Source organism: Schistocerca cancellata, chromosome 1, assembly GCF_023864275.1.
Source record: "Schistocerca cancellata isolate TAMUIC-IGC-003103 chromosome 1, iqSchCanc2.1, whole genome shotgun sequence".
In the NCBI taxonomy this organism is placed as follows: domain Eukaryota; kingdom Metazoa; phylum Arthropoda; class Insecta; order Orthoptera; family Acrididae; genus Schistocerca; species Schistocerca cancellata.
Genome location: NC_064626.1, coordinates 987448837 through 987469418, shown reverse-complemented (window position 1 = coordinate 987469418; position 20582 = coordinate 987448837). Strand labels below are relative to the sequence as shown.

Below are 20582 nucleotides of genomic sequence, written 5' to 3'. Positions count from 1 at the left end.
TGTCCTTTCATTTCCCACTTTAACCCAACTCACACTTCCACACTATATATCTCCTCCCATCTGCTGTATCTTTTTCCATTGCCTTCTTTTTCTAGCACTTCCCGGCAAAGTAAAATCTGAATACAAACTCAAAAAGTTTTTTCTGACAATTACTCCTGTTATGAAGAAGAATTTCTATTACTGTAATGTGTAAAAGGTGGTATATTTTTTAATAACAACAACAACAATAGTAATATTTACAAAGTAATTTCCAGGAACACTAACTGTCAATGAAAACTTTTTCACTGTGAGGCAAATAAATACAGTGAAGGAAGGGTGTTTTCCTGCATATAGGCACCATCGATTAAAAAGGAAAGGAAGTCCATAAAGTGTGGGTAGTTCCCATTTTCCAGTGCACAGATGCCACCTGGTTGAGGGTTTATAATTGTCTACTGAATATTATCCTTGATCCAGCTGACTTAAACCCAAGATGATTATACAGTGCCAAAACCTGCTCTGCAATGTGCGCAAGTGCAGGTTTCTCTATTTCAGTTGGTGTAACACAGTAAACAGCAACAGTTGTATTGTGTCAACAGACAGGGATACCCAACAGGGATTCTTTCTGTTAAGAATCCTTGTCTGTTGACACAATACAACTGTTGCTGTTTACTGTGTATACTAATCAAAACAACACAGAACTCTATAAATTATACTCCAATCAACTCCACACCTGCACTAAAATGTAATAAACAACAGAATAGTCATGAAAAATGAAAATACCACAATAATTGACTGTGAAGATTTCCTATTATAGTGCATTATTATGCACAACGAACCTGCCGAATCTGGTAAGGCCAAAATCACTAATGGGAGGGATGGGGAGATTGTCACAATTTAGTGGAAATACACTACTCAACATATAATTACTCTATACACCAACAATCATGTACAAAATTTCATAATTCGTGATGTACATAGATAGATCCAGATAAAAGCAAGAGCTAAACATTTTGCATGGACCACATAGAAGCGAAATGAGAACACAGGCATTTTTAGTATCAGTTTGGTGCTACCCAGATTAACAAACAGTTTATACGTCGTTAAGACAATGGTGAGCATCTTCTATCAATGGTGCAAGCTCATCGTAAAGCAGAATCAGAAAATTAAAAATAAGTAAATTACCAGAGCGATGAAATATTGAAAAAAAAATAACACACTTGTGCAGAAATGTTGAAGAAAAAATGTACTGACGGCAACTGCAAAAACATGTGGTGCCTGTTAGTTTTGTAATTTATTATAAACATACAGTAAAGATGATGGGGGTGTATCACAGACAGAATGTACTTAACATGATACGAACACATTGCCACAGGTCCCCTTGGCGAAGTAACCTGCAACATTTCTTTTAGAAGCTTTTCCTTCTCTTTCTCAAATGCAATGTTTACAATTTATTATCCACCGCATAGTATATTCTTACCATTAAAACAGAGCTTCCTTAATGTTTTCAGATCTATTTCTTCGGAATTTAATAGGTCATCGAATTCTTTTATTCTGAAAAAAAGGGTATTGGTCGATAAGATCATTTTCTGTATGAACGACAAGTAAGGACAGTATCTGCATGACAGTTGTATACCTCGCTCTGTAAGCAGCCATAATTATGCAGCCAACTGAGTTTTGGAAACACTTGACACCCGATATGCGTATTGTCATGAATGCCAAGTTAAAGAACATCTGCGTTACGCGACGAGTCTAGGTACACAGCCTGTATAATTTCGAGAGTATATTTATATTACCCATACAATGTTTTTCCCGTACTATCTATATTTCTCATGAGAACAATTACACTATTTTTTCTCGTAAGCGCACATCAAACAAAAGACATTTCTTGTCATTTTTGACATTATCGTAAACGTTTTGAAAGCGACAGTTCTGGACGAATCAAAACATGATTGACATTATTGTGTTGTGATCATCTTGTGAAAGAAGTTTTATGAAATGATGAATACTCAGAGCTATCAAAAGTAGTGGATCTTTTTATATGAAGTGTATTATACACTACATATATTGTTTTGACAGTGATGAAAAATGCTGTTTTGTAACTAAATGTTTGTTTTTATTTGCAGGTTAACAAACAAGTAGAAGCAAGTACTCCTCATGACGATGCTGTCGTTTCTCGCACCTTGTAAAGACAGTGAGCCAGAAACGTTACTAGAACTGTGTTTTAAATTTGTTGTGAAACGACCAGATACTATATGTACAGTAGACCCATTCACTAAAGATTATAGACTTAGAGACGACCTAGCTCTTCCCAGTGAAATCTGTGAAAATATTATTCACTTTTACCAGCAAAGTGGAAATATAGTAGATGATAAATTTGTCAATATATTCCAAAACCCTCACACAACCAGATTAAAACGAGTGAGGTTAAGGAATTCAGCAATCACAGACGATGGACTTTGCGCCTTATTGAGTCATAGATTGATTGAATTAGATCTATACAATTGCATTAATATCACAGAAGGGTCATTAGCCCATATAAATGACTTTGGTAATAGTTTGTTATCTCTAAGTGTTGGATCCCAGGTTCACATTTTGCCTGATACACTGTATTCTGAAGATTCCCAGAAGTTGCCTGAAGCAAACAAAAGAAGTGCATACCAAGAAAGAGGCTACATATTACGCGCACCTAATCTTCGAAAACTGACTGTAAAGAACCTTTATGTTCCTGGAGAGAAATTATACTTTCCATTGTTACTGCATTCTCTACAGAACCTTGTATATCTTGATTTGTCCAATTGTTTTGACTTAGGAGATCTGTCATACCTATGTGACTTGAAAAACTTGTCAACACTTATACTGTACAATGTTCAAAGACTGCAAGATGCAATAGCTTCAATATGTAGGATAACCAGCTTAAGGTGAGTGCATTTATGTTTAATTCCTTGTAATTTACTGTGAATTGGAAGTCTTGGGTTGGAGCACTAACAATGCATGATTCAATTTCAAGCCTTTCTGTATAATTCTCGTACTTTGAAGCCCCACTTTTCTCCTAATATGAGAAGATAAGTTCATATATTTTTGCATCGTGATTTTAGCTTCGGTATTAATGGGTAACTGTCTCTCAGTGGTAAAGTGCCAGACTAGGGATTCAAAGATATTGAGTTCAATTTGTGGTCAATTCTATGATTTTTATCCGTCAGTTATCAGGTCTTTCCCCTCTGTCAGCGTCTACTGATGTGAGAAAGTTAACTGCACCATAGTTTGTAGTCCATGTTAAACTATATGTCCCCTCACATATGGCAGGATAAGTCAGTTAAAAGGCAGATAAAGGCAAAGGCGTACTACTTCCAACAGGACATTCTTAGTAAAGTTATCAGATGTTAAAGCTATTTTTAATTGCTGATAGCTCCCCCACCCCATTTTTTAATTAGTTGAGATAGTTGTATTGACGGTGCTGTCCCAATAAATAGGAGGAAGGTATTCATGTTTTCTTGTTTGAACCCCTACCTGGAATAACATTTTTTGCAAGAAAGTTTTGAATTGGATTGCAGCTACTTTCTCCAAAACTTTAGACACAGTTGGAAGAAAAGTAATAGGGCAATAGTTCCCCATGTCTCCCTTGATCCAGTTTTCAATTAAGGCCTAACTCTGACAGACTGTTCAAAATATTGGTTGATTATTTGAGTGGAAGTGCTGTTACGTGTGACACTGTTTTAATCATTAGTTGGTATCCTCTTCCACCAGTTGTTGTTTTTAGTGGTGTTATAACATCCACCCACTCCATTAATAGTCATTGTACTTTGATGTTAAGTGCCATTTATGTCAAGTACAAGTTTTGCTGTTGTTGTGGTCTTCAGTTTGAAGACGGATTTAATTCAACTTACCACAAGAATCTGTGAGTAAAATATTCAAGCGATAACAAGAAATTTCATAGAATTTCTGGAGGACACACACACACACACACACACACATTTCCAAACCATTTCACATAATTTTTAAAAGGTGGGGGCAAAAGCTGAATACTATCTTCAGAGTGGCATAAGCCAAGAATACACACACTTATGTTTGGGAAAAGCTACAACTCTTCTACTTGAGGTTGTTAGTGTCTCAAATGTTAAATTTCTTATAGATTGAGGGGCAGAAAAAGTCTTCATATTACACAGTATTCAGAGTGGGTTGCAAAAGATGATTCTATTAAAAACTGGGGAGAGCCCTTAATTGCTTCTTAATAAGAATTAACAGAAATAAGATGAATAGATACCAGTATACAATCCATAAGGCAGCACTATTAGTAGTCATTTTATCAGGAACAAATATGGATGGGCTACTAACCACATGCTCTGTAGACAGCAAGACGAATCAAAGTCTGCAATCCTCACAAACAAAAGTATTATGAATGACACACACACACACACACACACACACACACACACACACACACTGCCTGCCTGACAGCAGTTGTTGACTGGTGACTAGAGTGCTTAGCCGGCATGTGGTCAGTCTGCAGGATCATCTTAATCCCAGACTCGAAGATTCAGAACCACTGAGATCTGGCCTGACATTGCTGAGAGCAAACCTCTGTGAAGCCTTATTACAGGTCATATGTGTCACCATACTCTTCAGGGCCTGGCAAGTCAATGTACAAAGGGTAAGGTTGTTGAAGATCCTATTGGCTTGTGTGAGCTAGTATGACATATTATGCCCCAGAAGAGAGAGTATTAGGAGTGGTGAACTGAGGGACTGAGAGCATGGGTACAGGCCATGGGGCATGTCCAGCCACTTTTACACCCACACCTTCCTACAGGGAGTTTGCTTAAGTAGACAGTAACATGGACCGTAGTGATTCAACTTTTTATTTATGGACAATACGTAACCTTAGGATCTTAAAGTGTCTGTGGAGTTGGAAGGGAATTTAAGTAAGATCAAATATGATTTATTTGCCACATGTGTGGCAAAAAAGTAAAGACCAAATACAATTTAAATCAGGCCATGTGCTTTACTACAGTGGAGCAGAACTGGAATTTAGTATGAAGAAGGAACCTAGGAACAATATAAATGGTATGGAAGGAATCTAAAAAAGAAGAGAAATTCTAAATAAAAAATAAATAAAAATAAAAAATGCTTATATCTTGTGTGAAAGTCATCAAGCCTTTGCATCAGGGTGCTCACATTGTGATGATGAGCTAGAAGCCTCTATGAAGAGTTACAGGATATAATAAATGGAAAAGGGTAGTAAATCCCACTACAAGATGATGGTAGTGGGAGATTTGCATCTGAAAGTAAGACAAAAACTTAAGACATATTCAGTAGTTGGAAATTTGGTTATATGAGAAACGACAGGCATCATTTACTATTAGAGTGAGCTGAGAAGAGTGACATATGTGCCCTTAATACATGTTCCAGAAGAACACAAATAGAAAAAGAATTTGAGAAAGAAAAAGTAAATGCAAAATGAAATTGGCTACATTTTATTAAATAATAAAAAAAATGTACAGACCATAAATCAGTTTTGATTTCCAGGTGAACATAGCAACAAAAACAGATATGAAAGAAACAAGCAGGAAGACAGAAATTTAGAATATTAAACTTTATTGAAGGGCAGGGAGGGATAGAAATTAAATAAATTCACGATCTTGTTAAATTAAGTTAATACAAGTCCGCCCAGTTAACCATGCAGTCTAATACACTGCTTTCCGGGCGGGAAGGCATGCCGGTCCCCGGCACGAATCCGCCCGGCGGATTAGTGTTGAGATCCAGTGTGCCGACCAGTGTGTGGATGGTTTTTAAGGCGGATTTCTATCTGCCTCGGTGAATGCAGGCTGGTTCCCCTTATTCCGCCTCAGTTACTCTATGTCGGCGATTGCTGCGTAAACGCTTTCTCCACGTACGCGTACACCGTAATTACACTACCACGCAAACATTGGGGTTACATTTGTCTGGTGTGAGGGATCTACTGGGGGTGAAACCACACAATAACCCTGGGTTCGGTGTGGGGCGGCGGTGGGGTGAGTGGACTGTTGTAGCCTGTTGTGTGGTCATGAACCACTGAAGGGCTTCGGCAGGCCAGTAGGCTGTCCGTCGTTTCTGTGTCCCCAGTTCCATCCAGTACTATAGAAGGTAATACAGACATAGATGAAAGCAATTATTATTTAACATAACTACTGCTGCTGACTTCAGAAGATGTTCCACTTATTTACATCTACATCCTCTGAAAACGCCTTGAAGTGCACGGCAGAAGATACTTCCTGTTGTATTGTTTACTAAGGTTTCTTCCGATTCTGTTCACAAATGGGTAGAATGGTTGTTTAAATACCTCTGTGTACATTGTAATTTGTTTAATATTTAAAAATTTAATGAATATTATATTCATGATTTAAGGTTAGTTATTCGTACCTGTAAAAGGCTTTGTTGAGTGAGTTTGTGTCTACTTACAAGCATCTGGCAGCTCAGTTTCTGCATCATCTCTGCGACACTCACCCATGGGTTAATCAAACCTATGACAATTTGTGCTGCCCTTCTAATATATGTCCAATATCCCCTGTTTAGTCCTATTTAATACTGGCCCCACACACTTGAACAACTTTCTGGATGGGTCGCATGAGTATTCCACCAATGAACCAAAGTCCTCCACCTGCTTTAACTACAACTGAGCCATGTGATCATTCCATCTAACATCCTTACAGATTGTTACACCTAGGTATTTGAATGAGTGCAGCTGAGACTGTTTGATACAGTATTAATCAGATATTACATGGGTTGTTATTTTGTGTGTGTGTGTGTGTGTGTGTGTGTGTGTGTGTGTGTGTGTGTGTGTGAGAGAGAGAGAGAGAGAGAGAGGTGCACAGTTTTACATTTAAAGCAAGATTACAATCTTTTCACAACTTTGAACTCCTATCAATACCCAATTCAAAATCATCTCCAAAAAGTTTGAGATTAGCCTACTATTAATATTGTCTGCAAAGTCATTAATGCACAGCATGAACAGCAATGTTCCTGTACTCCCCTGAGGCATAAGTAAAAGTATGTCTACATCTGTTGATGACTCTCTATCCAAACACTCCTTAGGGACACCACCTTATTTCAGGCACCTTCAGCACCAGGCCGGAGTGTTTGCACGCTTCAATGATGCTGTGGTCTATGCTGGAGCTAGCGTCGTTACTGGTATGACCACACTAGCTGGATAGGCCTCAGAGCAGGGGTCGTATGAACAGTGTACAACAACTTATGGAAGAGGGGTATATCTTTTTCCGTGGGAGCTCCATCAGCAGTGGTTGGATATGGGGATGCTGTCCTCATGTATCCCAAGCTGAGGACTGCCCAGTGCCACCAGACCTTTTCTACAGGAAATACTTCAAGGACCATCATTAGACCTGGCAACAGAAAATTGTGTGTTTCGGAGAATGGTGGCTTTGGCATCACCATCTGGACCATGAGGAAGGTGTGTGTTGTGTTGTGGTCTCCAGTCCAGAGACTGGTTTGATGCAGCTCTCCATGCTACTCTATCCTGCGCAATCTTCTTCATCTCCAAATAATTACTCCACCCTACATCCTTCTGAATCTGCTTAGTGTATTCATCTCTTGTTCTGCGTCTGATTTTTACCCTCCATGCTGCCCTCCAGTACTAATTTGATGATCCCGTGATGCCTCAGAACATGTTGTACCAACCAATTCCATCTTCTACTCAAGTTGCGCCACAAATTCCTCTTCTCCCCAATTCTGTTCAATACCTCCTCATTAGTTTCATGATCTTCCCATCTAATCTTCACCATTCTTCTGTAGTACCACATTTCAAAATCTTCTATTCTCTTCTTGTTTAAACTTAATTGTCATCCATGTTTCACATCCGTACATGGCTACATGCCATACAAATATTTTTAGAAAAGATTTCCCGACACTTAAATCGATACTAGATGTTCATCAATTTCTCGTTTTGAGAAACCCCGTTCTTGCCGTTGCCAGTCTACATTTTATATCCTCTCTACTTTGACCATCTCCAGTTATTTTAATACCTAAACAGCTAAGCTCATCTACTACTTTAAGTGTCTCATTTCCTAATCTTAATTCCCTCAGCATCATCTGATTTAATTAGACTACATTCCATTATCCTCGTTTTGCTTTTGCTGATGTTCATCTTAATCCTCCTCTGAAGACACTGTCCATTCTGTTCAACTGCAGGTTCTTTGCTGTCTCTGACAGAATTACAGTGTCATTGGCAAACCTCAGAGTTTTTCTTTCTTTTCCATGGATTTTAATTCCTACTCCAAATTTGGAAGAAACAAAAAAGAAAGAAAGAAAGAGAAAAAACTCCCAATCTTAAGGTGTGCTACATACTGAGGGGGTGAACTGCTGTTGAAATACAGCACTATTTGTCTCCCAGTTGTATACCGTTTGCTGAGGCCTGCAGCACTGTAGCTGGGTTGGCATTTGTTTTGCTAGCAGCTTGTGGGATCCCTATGTAGTGACCTCACTTCACATTTACTCCTGATGGGCACATTACCATCAGTTAGTAATGACACTCGTCAGACAGAGAGCTTGGTTGATGAGTCTTACCGAGATGACGTCTCAGAAGAATAATACAGGGCAGTAGTCCACCATAACACTGTCAATGTAATCAAGAGAGCAGAAGGAGAAGGAGAAGGTAACCTCTTTTTATATTTACAAGGCTTTGAGGGTATTTATGGGTCCTTGTAAAGTGTTAAACTGCTTCGTAAAAGAACACTTCTAGTTGAAACTGCCGTTTCACACCAAGTATCTAGGCTTATGGGATGGAAGGCCTTGAGTGATTATCCTGTTATGGCTGAGACGCATAACACACTTAACTTCTGTAAAGGCATTATTACCTGCTCCAGTATAATGGAGATGGACCATGATGAATTACGTGAAGAATGGAGAAACAAGGGCGTACCTGAACATTTTCTGACAGGCTTATTACCATCTTAAGGTTCAACCATTTGCTCCCAACCCATTGTGATGCTTCAGATGTCAAATATTTGGTCATCCAACTAAGGCATCGGTGAAAGGACTACATGTGGAAACTGTGGAGGCTCAGCCCGCAAGGTTGAGTACTGGTCCTCCAAAATCTATAAACTGCTCTGGGATCACCCAGAATGGAGCAGGAAGTGTGGGGTTTATAACAAGGAAAGGAAAATTCAGGAATTGAAAGTTATAAGACGTGTATCCTCTGGTGCTTTCAAAACTCTGCAACCTCTGGTGTCTGTCTCTTCCTTTGCATCAGCACTTAAGAATGCAGTCACCAAGTGTCATGTTCCCACACAAATCTAGGACCCCGAAACCATTTGGAAGCCATCAACTTTGTACTTTGAACCTCAGCCACATACTACTGCGCACTATCAGAGGCCCTCTAAGCCACCCTCTCTACCCATCCAACCAACTCCTCCTGTAAGTGAAGAAAAAGTCACACCAAAAGTCGTTTAAAATCAAAGGAAGTGCCAGCAAAACCATTGCATCAGTGAGCACTCTTCCTTTCCGATTGTGATTTTATGGTCAAAGATACTGATATCCACATGGAGGAACCAAAGAACTGGTCACTGTTGATGTTAACCCGACCTCTTGTGTAAATCACCACCACTAAGGGAGAAAGATAAGGTACAAACTGTGCTAACCAATGGCTCCCACAGGATATTCAGTATTGCAGTGGAACTGAAATGAATGTCAGTCAGATTTGCAACGATTTCAACTCCTGTCCCAGGAGAGATCATTTTACATCTGCTTACAAGAAACTCATTTTAAAGTCTCCAACATACCTGAGTTACCAGGCTACCAGTCCTACAAGAAGGATGATCTTATAGGAGACAAGGCAGAGAGTAAGATGGCTGTTTTCGTCAAAGACAGATGCCACTCCTCACTTGCAACTCTTACCAAAGCTGGACAAACAGTTGCAGTGGAAGTTCTCACATCAGCTAAGATAACAGTGGTGGCTTTTTTCCCCACCTCAGGCTTCATTTGATGCATGGAGAGAGATCTTCTGGGCACTCTCCCATGCATTCCTCCTCATGGGTGAGTAATGCCCACAGTGTGCTGTGGGGCTCGGCTTGCCCTTGCTCCAAGGGTCAAATTATCTAGCACTTTGTCCATTTAGAGAGTATCTGTCTTTTCAACTCTGTTCAGATGATAAACTTCTGCAGCTAAAGGGTAATGTTCAGCCATTGGCCTTAGTTTTTATCCTCCAGCTATTGCAGACTCAATTCAGAGGGACATGGCCATAGATGTGCATCCCAGTGACTACTTTCGGGTGTGGATCCACATTGTGACTCAGACAGTTGTTGATAGGAGATTGCAAATGGAAAATTGGTTGGTATAAAGTTAGTAGCCCATCTTCAAACTTGCTTTGATTTTAAATAACTTTGTGTGTGATGATTCTATTAACTAATGGGAGGAGTTGGCACCCAGGAGAAGATGCACTGTCACCCATTCCACTCCCCAGTATAGCAGCTACCTCAGATGATGGCCAGTCCCTTGGTGGAATGAGGAATGTTGCTCAGCAATCAGAGCCAAGTGCACAGCTTTGCAGCAGTTCTAACACCATTCAACTACAGAAAGCGTTTGTTCCTTCAGGACTGTGCGAGCACAAGCTCAGTAAGATAGATATCAAGCAAGGGCAGTACAAATTCCCTTATGGCCTTTTTGAGAAATAGTCCTTGTGGATGTGCCTAAAGACGTTGCTCAGGTTTTAGCTGAACACCTTTCTATTGTCACTGCATCGTCTGACAAACTCCTGAGTTTCAGATATTGTGTAGCACTATGGAGATAAGGAGACTCCACTTCTTCTTGTGTAATGAGGTAGTCTACAAACTTCCACACTACACATGGAAATTGGAATCAGCTGTGTGCAGGCAGGGGCATTGCTCCAGGACCAGATCAGATTCATTACACCATGATCTGTCATCTGTGCTCTGGAGACAGAGACAAGCTCCTATCTTGTTTCAGTCAGATCCTGTTAGACAGACAGTATCCCATCACTTGGCAGGGGGCAATATTAATTCCCATATGGAAACAAGGCAAGGATTGTTCAGACCTAATAGTTACTGAAGTGTAGCTCTTACCAGCTGCATTGGTAAGATTCTCAAGTGCATGCCAAGCGCTGCCTTATCTGGCTTGCCAAATCTTGGGGTCACCTGCGCTGTTCTCAATGGAGTTTCAGTTGTTACCATTTCACCTTTATAACTTAATTCTACTAGAGATGACAATACAGGAGCCTTTCTTATGTTACAGCTATTTAGTTGGTGTGGTTTTTGATCTTGAAAAAGCATACGGTACCACTTGGAGATACAACATCCTTTGCCAACTGCATGAATGTGGACTATGTGGATATCTGCTGCTTCTTATTCAGTACTTCCTTGAGCACTAGCACTTTCACTATAACATTGGTGATAACTTGTCTGACAACTTTGTTCAAGAGAATGGGGTCTCCCAAGGCAGTGTACTTAATGTCACACTGTTCACAGTCACTATCAATGGCATCTCCTCTGCAGTCAGAAGTTGTTTGTGGATGACTTCACAATCTCCTACTCTTCATCCAATCTTACGGTAATGATGATGCAACTTCAGCGGACCCTGAAGATGCCAGAAACTTGGGCCAATAAAATTGGTTTTAGGTTCTAATGACACTGTGTGCTTTTTTGCCTGCTATTTGACTCTTTAAAACTGGTCCCACACCTGGAAGATCTGTTAACAAAGAGCTTGAAATCATTAATTATTTTGAAATTCCTCTGTGGAAAGACATGAGGAGCTGACATGTCCTGCCTCCTGCAGACTTGTAGGGCATTTGTCAAATCATGGTTAGATCATAGCAGCGTAGTTTATGCATTAGCCCATATTTTCTGTCTCCGGGTGTTGGATGTTGACTGGAGCTGTTGGATCAGCCCAGTTCAGAGTCTGGTGAATCTCCCCTCCATGAACCATTTGGCAGCACTCCCTTCTGACTCGACACACCCTGAAAATCTCTGTGTTGCCAAAGTCATTGGCATTTAGTGTGACCAGTGTTGCCCCAGTCATTATCATTCAGAGCAGCAGTCCACCCAAGTTTTGAGCGACTGTTCAGGAATCACCCCCATGCGACCAAGCCATTCAGCATAAATGCTATCGACTGTCTCACTGATTTGGGCACATCATACCTCTGAATACACAGCCGGGGAAGAAACAGATTGCCACCTGAACATATTCAGAGGCTCAAAGTGATTTTAACCCTGGCACAGTACAAGAAACCTTGTACTTCAGATTACGTTTTTACAGCTCTGTTTTCTTCAGTTTTAAATATGTACAACAGTTTTGTTGTTGTTTATACAAATGGATCCCAGCAAGGGAAAGCCCTTGGTTGTTCAGCTGTTTTCCCTAATAGGGTTTCCAAGAGTGCCTTCTGGAACAATTTACAAATTATGTGTTATATGGCATAATAATGTCCCTGGAGTGGATTCGAAGGCATTAGAGTACAAGGTTTCTCGTCTGTCCTGACTTGCTTAGTGCACTATAAATGGTCCACCAAACATACCTAGTAGATCAGTTGATTCAGCTCATCCATTACACATTACAGCAGCTCCTCAAACACAAAGCAAGGAGGTGGTCTTTTACAGGGTACATGGACACATCAGGATACAGGGAAATAACATAGCCCACAAAGCAGCTAAAGAGGCATGTCGGGATGTTGAATACTTTTTATCCCCCCCCACCCCCAAATGCAATGTGGTTCAAGGTTACAGTGTGCTGAAAATTCCTTCATTATGTAGCTTGTATCTAAGTCTAATTACCCCAAAATATTTTTGTGTTACTTCAATGCATAACTTTTTTATTGTACTCTTTAACAGTGTGTACATGTTGATAAGGATAATATTGTAAATGCCACAGAATTTGACACAAGGGACCCATTATTCTGCAACATATTCAGCCTGAATTAGTAGAAATAATATGTTTCACACTCTGAACACATCAGTCGTTATCTAAATAGAAAGTTACATAGGAAGCACATGCGTTGAAGATCGGTGCCTTTCCTCACTTGGATTGCTGAAATTTGTTAAACAGCTGGAGTATTTCGATTGCAGTTGCCCTGTCCAGTGCATACTGTCTGCCTTTTATAGTGTTTGGCACAATATTTGGTTTTAAAATGTCTCCGAGTTTCACTCAGCTGACTTTGTTGGTTAAAAAGTAAGCTATAGCTGGTCCAAGTGGATGTAGATACTTCACCAAAACATCTTGGATCTCTTCAGAACAGCCCATAACAAAGGCAACAATCATAGACACAAATAATGTAAGAAGACGGCCTGATATCCTGCAATGATACTGCTTGGTACTGTATGGGAGACTGTTGTGCCTCTGTATTTGTGTGATATTACACATATCATATCTCACAGAGCAGGCATAAAGTGGTGGCACTGTTTTGTGTTTGGAATTGTCCTGCACTGATCAAATCTTTCATTCAGCAGCATTGCACTGTTATTTCAAATGTCTTGTGAGTACACATAGAAGAACTGAATAGCATTTATTTCTTGTGATGCAAATTCAAAAATTGCTTGCACAGTGAGGATTGGGTCATGAAGTTCTTGAAGACTCCGCCTGGCAGCCAGTCATTTGACTGCCCCCCCCCCCCCCCCCCCCCCACACACACACACACACACTCCATCATAGGTACTCTTCCCATGGCTAGTGACAAAGAAATTTCACTCAGCATCAATTTCGAAGTCCTCAGAATGCAGTGTCACATTTTTTAAATTTTTCCGGTTTTTATATTGAAAAGTAGTGAATTTTTCCTAAGTGTGGCATTGCATCTTTTATATGAGGAATAATGGTTTTCTGATAATAATATACTACTGCTTTTGAATGAATGAGATAGTCACTTATTGTCTTTACAGTAGATGAAGCTGACCCTGGTCTGGGATTGCTGCCAGCGAAATCCTTGTGCTGCATCTTTTACTATAAACGAGTAATTCTCAGAAAAATCTCCAATCACAATACATTCTGCTGGGCCGAATGTTTCTTTCAGTGAAGTCAGATAACATTATTGCTGTTTTGTTATAAAATGATGACTTTTCAGCAGATCCAGTTTGTTGCAAAAATTGTGTATCAAATCATCAACTGTTTCCTCCACTGATATCAATGTACACCAATCTGTTGTGATGTACTGGACTTCTTTAGCCAAACACAGAGCTTCTGATTCTGCAAGAAAAGCTGAATTACATTGCACTCCAGGGCACTTGCACACTTGTATAACATACAGTCCTCACTTTCTGTAGAGCAGACAATCTTCTCAAGTCTGTAGTTGTCTTACTAAGCTTGATGACATCAAATATCAGTTTCATGTTCATGTGGTGAATACACACACACACACACACGCACACACACACACACACACACACACACACACACACACACACACACACACACACAGCATGGGTTCCATGAGCACCCACAAGTACACACCATTTGGGATGCAACTGTGCAAATTTCGAGAAACCAATTTTATAAGTGGGAAACTTCTCTTTGAAGGCAGCATACGGCTCCTTCAAATTCACTAAAACAGTTGTTTCTGCTTGTGTTCTTTAACACCACATACCTATCAACAGATACAAAGTCTTTCATCCCTGAACACAAACGACTGTACTCATCATCTTGATAAAATGTGCAAACAGCATCTCATACATTATCACATCAAGACTTATGTCCACGATACATCACATCAGGCGAGATTCCTTATTTTTCTTTCAGTGGCCTGGCCTTTCAAACCAAATATTCTGACACCCCAAATTCCCTAGTACAATATGCAATTGCCCACTTCAAAGGAAGGAGACTGATAATATGATTTTTTTTTATTTTATAGGTAGCTGATTTACATTTTTCTTTTAGCTGTTCAATAAGATCAGCAAAGTCTTTCTGGTTGGAAGTTCAAAGGATGTGATCCTCATCATTTGGTATTGTAACTTCAAGACTCTTTTCCAAGTGCTTGTGAACAGCAGAGCAGATTTTCTGGTACTTCATTTTGCTTTGTGAGATTTTTTTGCTATTACTCAGACACCGTTACTTAAGTGGTGACACACTGAGAGCACTACAGGCCATATTCACTGCAGTTCCAAATTCTTCAGCAGGCCGAAAACTGTCACTTGTATCTATTGAACATTCATTCTGTTGGTTGCCTCTTATAATGGTGTTAATCACGCAATAAGACTTTGAGCACAGAGATTTGCCAGGTGTAAGATTAACATGACCAGAAAGCTGCCTACACAGCTCTGTGGAAATAACTCTCAGAGATTTTTTTTTTTTTTTTTACCTCAGTCTTGTGACAATAGAATGGGTTACAACATGCATGACCAAAAATGTGTGTAAAATTGTCCAGGTATACCTTCTCATAATGGTAACACAAAGTTTCCTCATCATCAGTTTGTAATTCTGTATGAACAGCCAATAGGTGTTTTGTCTCATCACTATAGTCACACATATGTTTGAGTCCTGACACTCCTCTCCTAATGCAGAACCAAGAAAACGTTTCTCCATGTCATCCATACACTGACCATGCACTGCATGACTCACTTCCATACTAAACTGTTGGTCATTCACACTCATAAGATGATTCAGTAGTGTGCATAATGACAGCACAGCTGTGATTGAATGGTGATGGTGTGCCAGTTAGGATTCCTGGGCTGGAAGAACTGTATTGCAGGTGGTGTGTTAGGTTGCTGTCTGTAGATAAAAACAATAAATTATTATTACATGTATCAGGTTTTCCACAAATGATGGATGGGACATTTGAAGTTAGGAAAATTAAAATAAAATGTTGAATTTAAATCCTTGATTTCTTTAGCTGCAGTTCTAACATTTATTATTTGATAGAAAAGGTTAACAGACAATTTCAGTAATTCATAATTACTGTTGTCTGCAGTTTTGACTAGGCTAATAGTTCTAGATTAACACCATAAAAATAAAACAGAGTGAAAAATTAAAAAAATTAATGTTGAATTTAAAAAACAGAGTGAAAAATTAAAAAATTAATGTTGAATTTAACTTAATGCTCTTTGGACACTTCAGAAAACATCCCTGAAAGATAGCAGTGACATGGTTTGATGCTTTAGGGGATAGATTTTAACTTAATTATCCCAAATAAATTGCCCCATACATCACAAGTAACATTTGCCATCCATTACAGTGTTTATCTGCCCAGTCTTTATGTATGAAAAAACAATTTGAATTAAAATATAACTTACAGAATTCAGTAAGTCTTGAGCATGACTCAGTGAAATGAAAGTCTTTCTTTACTATCAAAAACCAGTGCATGATTTTAGTGACATGGGAGAGCTTTCATCATAAAAAAAAAAATTAATGTGAAAGAACTTGGCGATGGCTACTAGTTTCCAGATTTTCTAGCTGTGCTACTGAAAACAAGCTTAATAATGAACTGTTTGTCATTAATGGTGGCAATCATTGCAGCAATGAACTGTTTGTCAATAATGGTGTGAAATCATTGCCAACTTGACTACCTACTCTTTATCACTACCACCCACAAGTGTAATTTCTCTAAGATGATGGTGGTAAACGAAAGGGAAAAAAAGTTGCAGAATGAGTGATAAACCAAAGAGAAAAAAAAAGGTTGCAGAATGTTTCTATTCTCTGCATGTAATTCCAGTGCCTTAGGATTTCATTGAAAGTATTCAGTCATGACTTTCACATTTTTAGCTTCCGTTCATAGGATCATTCATTCATGGACTGTCTGGTATAATATGTGGTGCATCAGTATTAGAACTTTGTCAAATGATGTACAATAAATGGGAGAAACACAAAGATATTTTGGGGGTAATTAGACTTAGATAAAAGCTGCATAATGAAGCAATTTGCAGCACACTTCGACCTTGCACACATTGCATTTTGTGAGGTCTCAAATAGTGGTTTTCAACAATTTCAGAATTTTCAAAATCCAAAAAGTCAATGTATGCATGCAAGTAACTCAACTAAATTTGTTTTATGAATTCAGCCTTATCATCTCTCTATACACACCAAATATTGTTTCAGTACTACCATTCACACATGAAATAAAAAATATTGGAAATTTGCAAAAATGCAATTACAACTTGTGTAGCTGTTTGTCTATTCATTACTTCCGAACCATGAACCATTGCAACATATCCTTGCTTTCTCCTAGAAGGGAGAGGTGTTACCTTTTAAATGAGACCAACCTTTTGGCTGTATGTGATTCACATGGTTTGAAAAGTTCTTGGGACGGAATAGAAAAAAGGTACTTACATCACTGGGACTTTTTTTAATTTTCCAATGTAGTTCCCTTTCAGATTAATGCACTTGCTCCAATGATGTTTCAGTGCCTTGATCCCGTTTCGAAAATGAGTTTCCTCCAGGCCTGCAAAATATTTGTCAACTCCGGCTATCAGTTCTTTATTTGAAGTGAATCTTCATTCACCAAGAAAAATTTTCAGTTTTGGGAAGAGATGGAAGTCTGACAGAGCCATATCAGGTGAATAAGGCAGGTGTGGCAACAATTCATACCTTAGTTCATGTAATTTTACCATGGCGACAGCACATGTGTGCGGACACACATTGTCGTGCTGGAAGATGACTTTCTTCCTTACTAAACCTGGCATTTTTTCGTGTATCTTTTGTTGCAATTTGTCCAGGAGGTAAGCTCAGTATTCTCCAGTAATTGTTTTCCCAATGGGGAGATAATCTACAAACAGAATCCCCTTTCCATTCCAGAACGCTGATGCCATGACCTTTCCCGTCAAAGGAATTGTCTGCGCTTTCTTTGGTGGCGGAGAATCAGCAGGATTCCACTGCTTTGACTGTTGTTTTGTCTCTGGGATATAGTAGTGCACCCAAGTTTCATCAGTGGTCACAACCAGTGCAAAAAATCTTATTCGTTTCTCCAAAAATGGGCCAAACATTGTTCTGATATGTCCATTCTCATGCGTCAGCGTCCAGCATCAAGACTAATGGTACCCATCTTGCAGATAATTTTCTCATTTCTAATTCTTCAGTTAAAATGTGATATACCCTTTCAGATGACATCTGGCAAGTGTGAACAATTTCATGCACTTTTGTGTACTTTTGCAATTATTTCTAGAGTAGTGACACATAGTGGCATACCATTGTGCGGATCATCGTCTAAGCTCTCATGGCCAAATTTAAATTCATTTGTCCACTTGGCAACAGTTGAATATGAAGGAGCAGAGTCCCCCAGTGTATTCTGGAAATCGGCATGAATGTCCTTTGCTTTCATACCTTTCTTTATGAAGTACTTAATCACTGCTCGAATCCCGATTTCCCCCCCCCCCCCCCCCCCATCTTCGCAAATCACTATGCGGTAACAACAACAGAGCCATGTCACTACCACAGCTCTCTTCCAAGAGCACTGACGTGGCCTATGTTTACAGACAACAGTCCAATGAATATCACGTGAACTACTCGTTGTGCTAATGCCTGGCCTCTCGTGGTGATTCTGAGAACTTTTCAAACCACCCTCGTAGTACAGGAGTTATGAGGTCACACATGGTGGCACGTTTTTTGAACAAAACAGCCAAAATTGTAACTTCGTGAGGGGTTTCACATTTCACTACCTGAGATATGAACTTACGTTAGTGGAGGTATTAACTGTGCCAAATTTCATTAAAATCTGTAACCATGATGCAACCCCCATCTGACGATTTCCAATGGAATTACCACAGTGTGTTTTATATGCTGACATCAAGGCAGTCCTCTGTTTGGCTGGATATCTGCCCACCATCCTCACTGACTTTGACACCAGTGTCACACATTTTAAACTTTTGTGGACTGTTGGGCCTCATCCCTAAAGTGCTTTTAGGAAAACAAGAACTTCTGCATTTTCCTGACTACCTTAACCCATGCCTACATTATAACATGTGAGAAAAGTGCCATTTGGGTTTCACATGATTAATGTTTTCAGAATCCTTATTTGTTGTCATGGAGGAGTGCATTCTGTTTCAGATAGCTCATTATGTCTGAGCTCAGAATATGTGCTAAGATTCTACAACAGATGGAATTTCAAGAATACTGGACAGTAATTTTGTGGATCATTTCTGCTATCCTTCTTGTAAATGGGTGGGTCCTGTGCTTTCTTCTATCTACTGGGAATGGATTTTTGTTCAAGGAATCTATGATGGAGTATGATTAAAAAAGGGGGTTACTCATTCACAAATTTAGACAGAATTTGATAGGAAATCCATCAGGCCATGGAGTTTTGTACAGTTTTAGAAATTAAGGCTATTTCTCAACACCACTAACTCTATTATAGACTCAGCGAAACAAGAGCCCTGACTTTTCAGTGGGCATGGTGTGACTGCTTTTCGCATCTTCCTCAGTCATACAACACAATATTGTGTATGTCTCTACAGCAATACTTAAGTGTTGTCACAGCTCCGTGTACAGCTTTAGGTTTTGCCTGTAGCTGTGTGTGCTTCGCAATTGAAAGTGGGCAACAGCAGTGCCAGCTGCCAGAGATCTTATTTTGCCAACTCTGCTATAGCATCCATATGACTTATTGTTGCTGTCATGTGAGAATTAAATTGCGACAGTAATCTTGGATATTCCTTGGGAAAAGAACATTTGAAAATGGATTTCAGCTTTTTTGATTTTGCTTTGGTACCCTCAATTTGAGTTCCTGTCACTCCCGTGAGTGTCTGGACACTAACTTCAGTACCACTAACAGCCTTTACAGTTGGCCAGCCTTTCTTCAGGTTTTGTGAGAGATCTTTCAGTGATAATCTGTTACGGCAGTCATTGAAGGCTTGATAGTTAAATACTTCTCATTTAGCATCACCCTGTCGGTAGCCCTATGTTTTGTTTTGCATCTAATGTCAGTAACCTACATTTCTTTATAGCGGCTGTATACCATCAAGGGTCCTTCCCATCATAAACTGTTCTTTTGGTTCATATCTATACAGTACATGATCAGCTATTCTTTTGAACATGAGCCATAAGTCCTGTACAAGCTCCTGCCCAGAGCTAAACGTTTCATGATCCTCCTTGGGATGTGACACGCTGTCTCTTTTTCTAGTTTGCTGAACATATAAATTTTTCTACTTGTTTTAGTTGCCTTGTGTAATTTTGTACTCATTATTGCTACAATTTCCTGATAGTCATAGATATCAGTTTCAGTGTGGACATCCTCATAGATGTCAGGTCTGATTATTGATAATAGATCCATTATATTTCCACCATGAGAAGGCTTCCGAACTATTTGTTCTAGGTAGTTCTCAAAGAAGACATTTAGTAATGTTTCACAGAATGTCTTTTCATGCTCATCACTTACAAAACTTTAGTTTTCCTGAGTAGTTTTGTTTGATTGTTTCCTCCAATGATGACAGTATGATTGAGTAACTTAAATAATAGTGGACTTATGTTTTTTTCTAAAATTTTCTGTTTTATCTGGGAGTGAGTCTGGTGGGTGATAGAAAGGATCTCAAATGGAACAAGGTAGTTATGCAAATATTAATATAAAGCAAGAGTTTCAGGTACATGATAATAGGAACTTGACAGATTATCCTGAACTAAACAAAACTGTTTTCAAATGTCTTCCACAGTAAGAAAATGCAATGAACATTTGGCAAGAGAAATATTAGCCAGTATCAGTTTGGTTT

At 39.3% G+C, this 20582-nt stretch overlaps 2 protein-coding genes across 5 annotated transcripts in view; one reads left to right on the top strand and one right to left on the bottom strand.

Moving 5' to 3' along the window:
• LOC126088571 (TBC1 domain family member 13) overlaps positions 1–1684 on the bottom strand; it is a 237825-nt gene extending 236141 nt beyond the window's left edge. For all 3 annotated transcript variants that reach the window (XR_007519971.1, XM_049906764.1, XM_049906776.1), the window contains exons 1-2: positions 1613–1684; positions 1457–1530 (exon numbers count right to left, since the gene is read on the bottom strand). Coding sequence is in view for 2 of the 3 variants with exons in the window: in XM_049906764.1 (XP_049762721.1) it covers positions 1457–1530; positions 1613–1632 (94 nt within the window). In the remaining variant the exon portion in view is untranslated. The remainder of the gene's footprint in view (positions 1–1456; positions 1531–1612) is intronic.
• Positions 1647–20582, top strand: part of LOC126088557 (protein zer-1 homolog) — a 160343-nt gene continuing 141407 nt past the window's right edge. Inside the window, exons 1-2 of one of the 2 annotated variants that reach the window (XM_049906753.1) lie at positions 1647–1732; positions 2103–2897. In XM_049906753.1, the coding sequence (XP_049762710.1) occupies positions 2134–2897 (764 nt within the window). In that variant the 5' untranslated portion in view covers positions 1647–1732; positions 2103–2133. The other variant, XM_049906744.1, reaches the window with a different exon arrangement.